This window comes from Notamacropus eugenii, chromosome 5 (assembly GCF_028372415.1).
Source record: "Notamacropus eugenii isolate mMacEug1 chromosome 5, mMacEug1.pri_v2, whole genome shotgun sequence".
NCBI classification, from domain to species: Eukaryota; Metazoa; Chordata; class Mammalia; order Diprotodontia; family Macropodidae; genus Notamacropus; species Notamacropus eugenii.
In genome coordinates, this window is record NC_092876.1 from 289,199,751 (window position 1) to 289,212,469 (window position 12,719).

General features: G+C 33.5%; 1 protein-coding gene across 1 annotated transcript in view; it reads right to left on the reverse strand.

Moving 5' to 3' along the window:
- KYNU (kynureninase) overlaps nucleotides 1-12,719 on the reverse strand; it is a 156,300-nt gene that overhangs the window by 69,519 nt on the left and 74,062 nt on the right. Inside the window, exons 7-8 of the mRNA XM_072613189.1 lie at nucleotides 9,840-9,914; nucleotides 6,929-7,075 (exon numbers count right to left, since the gene is read on the reverse strand). Coding sequence (XP_072469290.1) covers nucleotides 6,929-7,075; nucleotides 9,840-9,914 — 222 coding nt within the window. The remainder of the gene's footprint in view (nucleotides 1-6,928; nucleotides 7,076-9,839; nucleotides 9,915-12,719) is intronic.

A 12,719-nucleotide genomic window follows, 5' to 3' on the forward strand; every position in this document is an offset into this window, starting at 1 on the left:
CTTGGGTGATAACCTTTTTTAATTGTCTGTAAGTGGGATATTCAGTATTTGTTTAGGGCATATTTGAAGTTGGACCATAGAGCAGCAGGACCTTGCCCTAAGTGGATGTAATGTGTTTTCTGTCATCTCAGCTAAATGCAGAAAACTCTAGTGTAAGGTGAAAGAATGAATGGTTTATGCTAAGAAGATATCAAGACCAAAACTTATGGACATGATAAAACTGCAACCTACATATTTTGATCTTCTGAGGGTCAGGGGGAATCATGTGAAGAAACTTGGAGATTTTACTGAACCTCAGAGCACAGACAATATAAAGAGAGCACAGATAAGAGAAATTGGGGTCTAAAGAAAAGGAAGGGCAGAAGAATCTTTCTTCAATGTTTGTATAAGGTGTATGAAAAACAAGAAAAATCTTGTTCAAGAAAATTATGTGGAAAACACTAGAAGAACAACTGAGTTGCCATAGATAGTTCTGACCTGGAATTAATGGATGGACCTGGAACCCAGACACATTGAGGACTAGAAGAGTTCTTAGAATTGTATATCAGAGATTTAGAGATGGAAAGGGCTTTAGAAGCCATCTAGCTCAACTCCATATTAATAAAGAAGAAACTGAGAAGCACAGAAGTTAAGTGAAAAGTATTAAATAATAGACCCAGGATACCACTCCTGGTCCTTGGGCTCCAAATCCAGTTCTCTTTCTACTGTACCAGGATTCTTTTTTTTTTTTTTTTTTGGTACTCAGATAAAAAGTAATGATGAACTAGGAAGCAGAACAAGAGATGATATAAATGTTTGCTTTATTCTTTAAGTTTTACCAAGCAAAAACATAGTGTCAAACAGTAAACTATTGACATATTTCTGTACTCTAAGGTTGCCACACACTGTACTAAAATAGGCCTTACACTTAGCTGTATATGTGCTTATCACAGAAAACATAGTAAGAGAAGTTATAGGGAAAATTACAGGATTCAGATTTTTGGACTTTGTTATGTTTAATTTTCATTAAAGCAAGTAAAATGAACTAATTATATATTGTTGACCCCTATGAAATATAGTTTCAAGATTTCTCTTTTTCTTATGTGTATAAGTATCTTAGGAGTATAGGTATGGGAATCTACCTGACTGTCTTCTGAATACATTTTACTGGCTTATACTTGAAAATTAAAATGGTTTACATAGTTTGCTAAATCTAATAAAGTGAGGCAAGTTTGCTAAATTCTTTGCTTTGCTTCACTAGCATTTTGATGATGAAATTTCAGGGATATATGTCATTTTGGGTGCATGTGAGACAAAGTTAACATCTTCATATTAGGAAAAGTGAAAGATTCAGGAGAGGCAGAAAATGAAAAAACTGAAATAATACCTAGTAAAGCAATGCATAAGAAATGGATGTTTCTATATCCTTTATAACTAACATAAATAAGTTTGAAGGTCAAATTTTGCTGTTTCATCTTTTGCCTGGTACAGTTATTTCTCTTTTACTTTCATTGCAGAGTAAGAATAAAATGTAAAAGAAAAAAACACAAATCAAATAGTGCTAGCATCCCCTCATAATCTCCCCTTCAAGTTATTTGTCCAAGATCACACAGGTATAAGTAAGAGACCCAGCTTTCAAACCCAGGATCTTGAAATCAAAATTTAGCACTCTATTCCTGTATCATAATGTGTCTGTAACAGAGAATCTCTTGAAACAAAGGATAAAAAAGAAATATAAGAAGAAGGAATTTCAACAATATTAATCAAAATACCAACCAAGGCTGATAGTAAAATACAATGTCCCACACCCACAGATCTATATCTATGCAAAGAAATGATAGATGTGTATTTTCTCCTCACTTTTGGGGGGCCTTGCTTGATCAATATAATTATAGAGAATTCAGTTTCTTCTTCTTGTTGTTTACATATACATATATATTGCTGTAATGATCACATATATGTTTTTTCTGTTTATTTCACTTAGTATCAGTTCATCTAATTCTATATTCTTCACATATTTTTGTTTCTTATGACAAAGCAATATTTTATTATGGTCATGTACCACATTTTGTATACTCATTAGCCAACTGATAATGCATTTACTCTTTAGGAATTTCATGTGTAGGAGAGAGAAGGAGGTCACAGAAGACCTAGAATGTAACTACTTGATGTCAATGATGGTGTATAATTACTGTAGAGCTGAATCTATGCCTTGATCCCTTTATCAGGGCAAACACCTCTCAAATTGAGTCAAGACTAAAACTATGTAATTGAATAAGAAATTAAATTATTCCTATCTGTAAATACTTTATGCATTTAAACTATGAGATGCTTTCAGAGAAACCTTTGGAAGATGACCCCCTTTGGGGAGAAGAAAGGAATGTCTCTCTTTTCTCACCCCAACATCAGATTTGGTGAAAAACTATTAGACAGGGGAGGAAGGAAAAGGGGTTATCATATTATCACTTGGGAGGCAAATCTGGTTCTTAGCTTGTTTTTGTATGGGTTAATGAGCTACTGATGTCTTTTTGCATTTTAAATAATGTTTTATTATATATAAAATGTGAAAAGAACAACAAAACCCTATTCTTAGCTCATGGGCTGTACAAAAATAGGCAATAGACTAGATTTGGCCCTTGGGCCATAGTTTTCCAATCTCTGCTCTAGACCATAGCAGATATATCCAAAGAAACAGTCACACACTCTTGGATAGATGTACATAGAGAGAGACTTGCCTAATGGAGGCAGTAGCTTTAAGAAGGATGATCCCTTGCAACTGTGAATCAAGCTGTGGAGAAGAGAAGAAACTGAAAACCCCACATATGGACTTTATAAAGAGAAGTGTCAAGAAGTATGAGAGGTTGTTTTTTTTTTTTTGTTGTTGTTTGTTTGTTTTGTTTTTGCCATATGTAGATATGGCATATGTTCCTCACTACCATTATACTCAAGTTTGGGTCCAATCTTCCCAAGGAGGCTAGGGGTAATTGGAGAAGAGTAAGCAACACTTTTATGGGAGGGAGGTTTTGTCATGATGGTTCTTGCCATATCATGTGATTATATGCCTCTGAAAACAGCTGAGTGTATTGGCTGATGATTAATTGGAAACACACTCATGGGGGCTTATAAGCTACAGTAGGGGGAATTGCTAAGTACAGAGCTGCCTCTAGAAAACAGGTTAGCAACCATCCTCTAGGGACTTAACCTTTGTGTACTGGGGATATATCCCAGAAGGAATGTTACTCAAGAATGACAGAGTAACACCTAGATGAGGTCAAAAGAATGGACTTACAGAAGGATTTCAGAACACTGAGTGGAAATCCTATTGTAAACCCATGGTCGGCTATAGATAAGAATTGCACAGGATGGGCAAACATGAATGGGTCACAAAACATATCACTGAAGGGAATAATGACAATGAAATCACAGAAACACTGTAAGAGTACAGTGAAAATGAGTTGTTTTATTATTACTCAGGGAAATCAACTTGTTTTTGTTTTGCTTTGCAGAGGAGTGAATTCTTAAAAATTTAATGAGAGTCAAATGTAATTCTTCATATATAAATATATAAGCTAAACAATGTCCAAGGTTAAGTATGACAAACTTAGAATAAGTGGCTTCCTTCAAGTTACAACTTAGGTGCCATCTGATATTCTCTTGTTATTAATACATTCTTCTTCCTTAAGTTATATTGGGATTATTTGTATTTTTAAATGATGTATCTCCTGTGTTTAGGGAAGGCACTATTGCTTTGTTGTCTTAGGACCACCTACATTTAAAAAAATCAGAATTTTGATTTCATTAGTGTGGGGAAATTCTTACCAAAGAAAACTCTTCTGTAACTTGAAGTTTTAAAGAGTTGCTGAGGGAACAGAGAGTTTAAATGACTTGGTCGTAGTCATACAGATAGTATGGACAGAAGGAAAGACTTGAGACTCTTCACTACACCAAGCTACATCTGTTTTGGACACAATAGTCACTTAATAAATGTCTACCGAATTAAAGTGAGCATTGGTGGATATGGCAATAATAGTTTAACTCAAACGACATTGCAACTAGAAAGTCAATTCTGAGGTTGGACTTGGATTAATTTGATAGTTAAAAAAAATTCAAGCATAACAATGTTGTTTGATATGATGGCACAAAATAATGATAATAATCACCAAGTATAATCTTGAATCCTTCTGCTATCAAGCATAGAAGAAAAAATAACATTTAACTAGGGAATATGAAACTTGGCAGTTCCATGCACTGTATTTAGAAGCATAAGACTCTTATGAAGTTCACATGTATATTGCATACAAATGTGTACATTTCTGTACAACACATATCAATTCACTTCTGAGATCCCTTTCAGCTCTCAACTTATGATCATTTAATATAGACATATTCTGGTTTAGCTAATATATTTGCATTTTTAACACAACTATTTTTAAAGAAGTAGAAAGATGTATCTTACCATAGAGAGCCAATTATATCCATGGCAATATCTTCAACAAGAAATAAGTCCCATCCCCTAAATACAATTCTCCTTCTCTCTCCTTACCCACTCTGCTTACTACCTGTATGAACATAGACATATCATTTAAAATCCCTGGACCTCAATATTGTATCTGTAAAAAGAAGAGCAGGTTGGCCTAGATGGTTTTTGAGGTCCCTTCTCACTTTATAACAAAGATCCTATGACCTATTCAAATCTGATCTTTTATTCTAGTACTTACACATAGGAACTCAAATATCACTCTGTTACAATGCCAAAAGGGTATGACTTTTACTTATGAAGTTCCACATCTAAGTCACAGATAGCACAAAAGTTTTATTGCATTAGTTATGAAAAAGATGTTAGTATTTTAAATTAGTCTGAAGTTCTTGGCATATATCTGACTATAGGTGATGGTGTCATACAGAAGAATCAGTGAATCACTTTTATTGGAATTATATTCTGGTTCTACAACCAACATAGTGGAAAAGTCTTTGATGTAAATGTAGTGAATTAACTTGGCTATCGTAATGGGATTTGTAAGAGGGCAGAAGGAAGGACATTTCTGGCTTTAAACAGGATGGTTTTGTTAGTAGATGAACTCTAAAGCTGTAAAACTCTAAGGGAAACCTTTTAGCAACAGGCAACAGTGGACTTTTAAATTAAATCCTAATTGAGGTAAATTCTCATGGTTACTCAGAAAAAAAAGAAAGATGAAAAAAATAAAATAAAACCAAGACAAAAAAACCTTTACGTGTGCTACTTCTTTCCCTCTACAGATTTCTACAGATTAATGAGACATATGTGTATAGCAAGAGTTTATAGGCCTTCCTTTATTTTAGTGCTTACCATTTAATATCTAAATTAAGAACACATTACATTTATGTTTTTCATAATTCATTATAGTTGTCCATCAAACCACTTTGAATTCCTGGTCAGAAATTGACTAGATGTTGATAACAGTATAAGATTCATTTTCATTAGGTCCTTTCATTAGTTTCAGGGATTGAAAATGTTAACTAGGCCTTACATAGATATTAATTTTATCACTTAATAATGTTCAGATACAATTTGATTGTTACCACTAAAAATAGCTGAATATTCATTGGTGAACTACTTTGCTTCAGGTTTAGTGGCTCTGCTTAAAGTGCAAAATTTAGAGGATACATGTGATATAAGGGATGGCCATAGAGTAAGGAAGATATGAGCTCATAATCTTGCTCAGACCCTTATAACTCATGCAATCCTCGACAAGTCACTTAAACTTTCTTATTTTTGTTTCCCCATCTGCAAAATGGGAGAAATAATACCTATGTTACAGGACTATGAAGATCAGATCAAACACAATGTATAAAGTACTTTGCAAAACTTAAGAGCTATATAAATGTTAGGTGCTATTATTATGAGCCATGGAAGGCAATAATGCACAGTAGAAAAATGACTAGCTTTTATGAGTAGAAGACTTGAGTTTAAATCCTACCCTCTGACTCATACTAGATGCATAAGCATGGGAAAATCATTTATCCTTTCAGTGGCTCTGAAATTCTCTAAGATTATGAATTTCTGTTGAGTGACAGTAATTTAAATACCTTAGATACAAACTGTAGCTTTACCATTTCTAATCTGAGAATATACATATTTTACAGTCAAATGAATGCTAAGCATGTTGTTTTCCCTGTACATGAACATACACAGAAGAAATACTAAGTTGCCTTATGGGTAACAATTCAACTGTCATACTGTAAATTTGTAACCTTTTTAGAAACAGTATAACTTCTTGAATATCTTAGAACAGATAAAGGGTGTACATCAACAGGATGGTTAAAAGCCTTCTTTTATTTTGGTACATAAAATTTTATGCCTAAATTAAGAAAATATTATCTTTATTTAATAATTTATTATACTTTTAAAGGAATCTGCCAAAGTACCGGACTACCTTCTGTTGTTAACAAAATTTAATTGACTCAGCTTTTTTCTAGGTACCCAAGGCAAGCATCCAAATAAAAAGAGACCCTGAAATACATTCAATAGCAAATTTTTAGCATGCTACCACAAAAGTAGCAGAGGTGACTCAGAGGTAGTCATATCTAGTAGGTGATCATACTCAGCATTCTCTTTGTCTCCTGTTCCTTTTCCACTGCATACAAATGATACCATCCCTACTGGGAACTCACCTGTCTTGCTAACTATAGGCAAAAGGCTGTGACAGCAACTGCTAGTGAGAGAGGGAGGCTATAGATCATGGCCAAAATGAATTTGAATATGTTTAGTTTTAAAATAAGGAGTACTATGATTTGGGAAAACATTTATGAAGGACTATTTTTCTTATATTACTATTAAGCACACCTCTTAAAAACATTTCACCAAACAAACAAAATGTATTTCTTTAAAAGTGATAGAACTTAGAGTACAAAAAAATTCAGCGCAAAAAGCCAAACAAACACAAGATCTATGGGAAAAGTCTCTACATACCTTTGCTTGTCCAGCTTTTGTGATTGCAGGTATGTCAAACAGTTGTCCAGTGTAGAACTGCACTCCACTGAAGAAGATCACAGCGATAGAGTCTCCTTCCTTCTCAATTACTTCAAGAATATCTTCCATTCTCAAGGTGTCCTCCCCCTAAAATAAAATGAACATAACAACCTTAGCAATAATGAAATTGTCATTTCTTATTTCATGATTTGCATTTTATTGTGATCTAGTAACTTACATAAGAAGACACAAAGTGAATCTTTGGCAGTCAAATGAGGTACAGAAATTTAGCTATCATGCCCACAAAATAATATGAAACATCTACATGTACAACCATTTCATGTTTTATTCAGCCTAGTAGACTTTTTCTTCAGTCTCCCTCACCATTACCCAGGAGAAATAATACTATAAAATATGATGTTATCTATAGACAATTAAGTTAGTGAAAACTTTGAATAAAATTAATTAGGTAATGCAAAAGACTTGGGGAGAAACCAATTGAATTGAATTTGAGTGCGAATATCTTAGCCATACTGATGCATTTATCAAAATTTCAGAGGTTATTTCTTGTGCTTACAAACTGACTTGAACCTGGTCTCACGGGTTCCTCAGGTGAATTTATCAGTTGTTATCAATAAGATGATTATAATTATATAGTTATGCAAAGGCTTATATGTATAATAATAATATTTATATAATATTTGTCCTTGTATAATAATTTAAAACAAAATTTTAATTTTATAAAATTGTAGGAATATATCAATACAAAATTTAATGGAAATGTTTTTGAAAATGGTTAATTTAATCATAATTCACAATGTCTTCAACAAATTAAAAAAAAGCGTAGTTTTTTTTTTTTATTTGGTCTAGATCAGATTTTGAATGAATGGGTTGAGGATCTGTTAGTTAATGAAAGGCCATCAGTTTTCTATGGTTTGTGTCTTGTGGTTTTAAAGCTAATAATATGAGAATTTTTCTACTTCCATTTCTGCCTTAAATTATTACATAAGGAAGCAAATATGTTATGCAACTTCATCGTTCTAGAGAATTCTTGATGTGGAAAAGATAGTTTCTTCCATTGATAGAGAGGTCCATGAAGTCCACAGAGGTCAAATGACTTATTAAGGTCATATCAGAAATAGGATTTGGGCCCAGGTCTTCCTGACTAAATTCTTCATACTCTATCCATTTATAATGGCAAGTAAAATGGAATCTTTTGCTGTTTTGTTTTAGTATAATCAAGCAGTGTAATGCCTCTATTTGAATGTGACTGGGGAAGAAGATTTGTAAGAAGGTCCACACCTTTTGTTAAAGAGGAACTGGTTCTCTAGGAATATGATGCCCTCTGGCTCTAAAAAGTGTATAAAGACTCTGAGGGTGAGGTTTTATTTTGGGTCTTAGTTTTTGTAAGAGTGTTTTTTGGGCCAGATGAGGACTCTGGGAAACTACTAAGGAGCCCCCTGGCTTTGAGAACCTAGATGTCATGCTTCTCTCTCTGGTAATTAGGATCAGACAGCTGTCTGTCTGTTGAATTATGGTCAGACAAAGGAAGCCATGTCTGTTGATTACTTTGGGGTTCAGGGTGTTCACTTCCCTGAAACAGGTGAATGATATATGTGCTTGACTAGAGGATTCATACATGTGCTTGATTAAAGTGATTGTTAACTCCTCAAAAGTTGCCTTTCCTTTACAAATATAGAACTAAGAATCTGTGATAGCAAGTCCCCCTGTGTATGTTGGGGTGATTACTGATACACCATTATACTACACTGTCTCCAATTGCTATACATATCAAAAAATCGTCAGCCATACATTGATCCAGATCATTTCGTTGAAGATTCATCAAAAACAATGTCAATAATCTTGTTAACTCTACTGAATTATTTTTATGATATTATGATATATTTTATGATATTAAGCAGAAATGAGTAGAGTAGGGCCTTCTTTGAGTCTTTAGGCCCTAAAAAGTATCTTAGAAGCTTTAAGAGAAAATGACCATTGGTCCAGACAAAATGCACATTTATTTAATTATATTTATTATATATTATATATAAATTATATTTAATTATACTACACTTAGTATTATTCATCTTGTGTCATATTACCAATCCACAGCAGCAGGATTTGTATTTCTTTTTTAAAATTATTATAGAGTAGATGTGTCTTAACAATAGGATGATTTAGCAACGAAAATGGTCTTGTATTTTAAAGCTCCTTTAAAGCATGGCCACATAAATAGACTATGGTGAAGTCGACAGACTGGATGTTCAGAAGGTGAAAAATTTATCTTCCTTAGATATGACTTCTTTCTTGTCAAAAGACAAGGGTAGCAGATCTAAGGAGGGTGAAAAATGTTTGGTTTTAAATTTAAGAGATGAAAGGAGTGACAATTAGAATGTGTATATGGTGACTGAATGTTGCAAGGCTTCACACCCTGTTTGCCTCAATTTCTTCAGCTATAAAGTAGGGATTATAATAGCCCCTACTTTGCAGGGATCAAATGAGATATTTATAAAATGCTTAACACAGTGCCTGGCACAAAGCAAACTCTTAATAAATGCGAATTGTTTTTCCCCCTTTCAATAGGATACATCATGAGCAATATTTTGACTTCTAAGACTTGTATATAATTCGCACCTCTTTCAAGGATGCTAAATATTCTAGTGATATTAACAAATCAGTATTTAGACTGTATTACTTAATGCCCTTGGAAGGAAAGTTTAAGTCATTAGTTCCAATTTCTGACAAAGAAAAATTCTCAAATATAACAATATTACAGGATGATTTTCTTTTTAAGTTCTATTAATGTAAAATAAATAGGAAGGGTAATGAAGAATCAGTTAAAGCACAAAAATACTGATAATAAATTCTAAACAGATAAATTATAAATACTCCTTTCTTTCTTACACACCTGTCTTGGTTTTATCATCACCATGCTTTTCTCCACATCTAGCCCATGAAGTTGTAGTTGTGATTCAATTGCATACTGGAGGGGAAAAGAATGATGGCCAATTAAATTGGAGCCATTATGACGAAAAGAAAGATAGCAATGATTTTGAGAGTAGATTACCAATCAAATCCATACCACCATGCCCCAACCAATATATAGCTATATAGCTCACACTGAATGACAAAACTCTAAAGCTAAGTGGGTGTAATGGGAAAAAATGTAATACTTGGAGTAATGCCTAGGCTTATGCCCCACAAATGGTACTTACTAGATGTCAAGAAATAGTTTAACATTTCTAAGCCTCATTTCCTTTATCTATAAAATGAGGATAATAATACCTATACTATCTACTTTAGATCATTATTGTGAAGCTCAGATTAATAATGTAACAGATTATTTAATATGCTGTAAAATAATATAGATGTCAGCTATTGTCAATGTCAAGAAAGATTTCAGTTTGGCCACAGGGAATAACATGAACCAGAGAGACAGATGGTATCACAGAAAAAACTCTGATTGAGTCTCTGTGTCATGGCAAAGAAAGAATTCTAGACATGTGAGAAATACATAGTACAAAGAGCACTGACTGAGAGTCAGAGGTTGAGAATCAAACCCCAGCTTTGATCTTGGCTTTGCCCACAACTAGCTATGTAAGGCTGGCAAGGGACTTCATCTCTATTTTCTTACAAATGAAGGAGTTAGTCTTGGTTCTAGACTCTGGCTTATCTCAAAACAAAAGTCCTTGGTAGCTCTATTTAAAAAAAAAAAATCCAGCCTCTCTCTTTGGTCAGAGGACTTTGCATCACATTTCACAGGAAAAAAACTCAGGCGCTCTATGACCAGCTTCCTCTTCTCTCTAATCCCTTACTTTAATATCATCCCCCATTTTTTCCTACTTATGACAGCCTTGGAGACTAAGATGGTTACTAGCAATACCAATCCTTCTACTTATATTCTCCTGGATCTTAGATCATCTTATTTCCTCTGAGAATTCATCCATTCAATAATTTTCTCTCATCCTAATTTTTAACCTTTCCTTATCCAAAGCTGCCTCTCTGCTATCTACCAACTTGCCCAGATTCCCTCTAACAGTCAAATTACTAAGAAAAGCAGGCTATAATCACCTTTTTCAACTTTCCCTCATTTATCCTTCTCCTTCTCCTTTTTCTTTTTCTCTTTCTCTTCTTCCTCCTCCGCTTATTTGAAAAAAACATTTAGCATAGTACCAAGCACATAGAGGGCTCTGTATGAATGCTTATTTCCTTTCTTTATTCCACTTCTTTATTTTGTATATATTTTGTTTACTTAACTCTGTATATTATGTAGCTGTCCATCAGGATATTATCTTCCTAATGCAAGAAATGTTCATGTGTTTGCATCCCTAGAATCTAGCACAATGCCCAGCACGTAAGAGGCATTTTCAAAAAGGTTACTGTTGGAATAATTGATACAAGAACACTCTTTAACAGGATTACAATATTATTAAAAGAAAAAACCCATCTAAAATAAAATTTATTCAATAAGTAAGTTATTCATTGGAAATAACTAAAGGATGAAAACAAATAGTTGAATCCTTTCTTGTCATATGATTTGCATATAATTATCTTAATAACATTAGTAATTGGCATTTGTGTAGTGCTTTAAAGTTGGCAAAGCTTTTTACTTACATTTAATTTCAGCCTCACAATAACCCTGTGAAATTAGTGTACAAAAGTACAATTATGTCTCAACTATTTTGTCAGAATCGCTTAGTATGTCAAGATATACTTGCTACAACCCCTTGTGTTCCTTCACTCCTATTTGAAAACTTTAAAATAGAAGGTAATGGTTAGTATGATATGAGAGAAATGAAGATGGTTGATAGATAAACAGACTAAGGCCAAGGTCCTGTGTATTTCCTGGCTAGAAATGGTTGAGGCAAACCCTTCTAGAAACTGGAAGTCTGCCAAAGTTTACAGCCTGAGAACTGAAGTCACCACCCCTAAGAGTGTGGTTATGAATTGGGAAATAACAATACTAGTAGTAGAAAATTCATTGATAGCTGTAAGGTTTACAAAGTATTTTATGTGCCTTACCTTAGAGGTGATATGAAGTGATGGATCAAGTATAAGCCATGGAGTAGGTAGGAAAGTATTGAAATTCTGCCTCACACACTGACTAGTTTTGTAACCATGACCAAATCACTTCATGATGCAGAATGCATTTTCTCATTTGTAAAATAAGAGAAAATACTTGTACTTCTGAACTCAAGGAACTGTTATGAAGAATGAACTTTCCAAGATTTGAAATTACACATAAATGAGAGTATCACATGTGATAATCATGCAGCCTTAAAAGAACAACATGATGCTTTTGCTAGAGCAGTCACATAGCAAATGTTTGTTGATTGACTGAAATTGAGGCTACAAGATTAAGTGACTTGCCTATCCTTACTTAAATAGCTACTAAGTCAGAGGCAGTGTATGGAAACCAAGTATTTCCTAACTTTTGCACAGATACACCAAACAGTTCAACCAGAGCTACAACTTTAATTATATAAAAGCCGAAATAAAGCACATTAAATGATAAAGCTAAAATTTACTTAGTATCAGGATTGAAAAAAAAAAAAAACAAAACCGTGTCTATTTTGTGTTATCTCTAAAGTTCAAATACCTTAACTTCTAAGAGTTGAGTAAATTAGTGGCAATAGCAGGAATATATCAGTGAATCATATACCAGAAAATAAAATTTAAAAAACTGATTTTCATCATAAAATATTGCATGAAACATTATTTTCTAGCTAGTTATGAAAAGACACCTCCATGTGTTGTGGGAGGCTAAAGGGTTAAAGCAAAGAGGTTT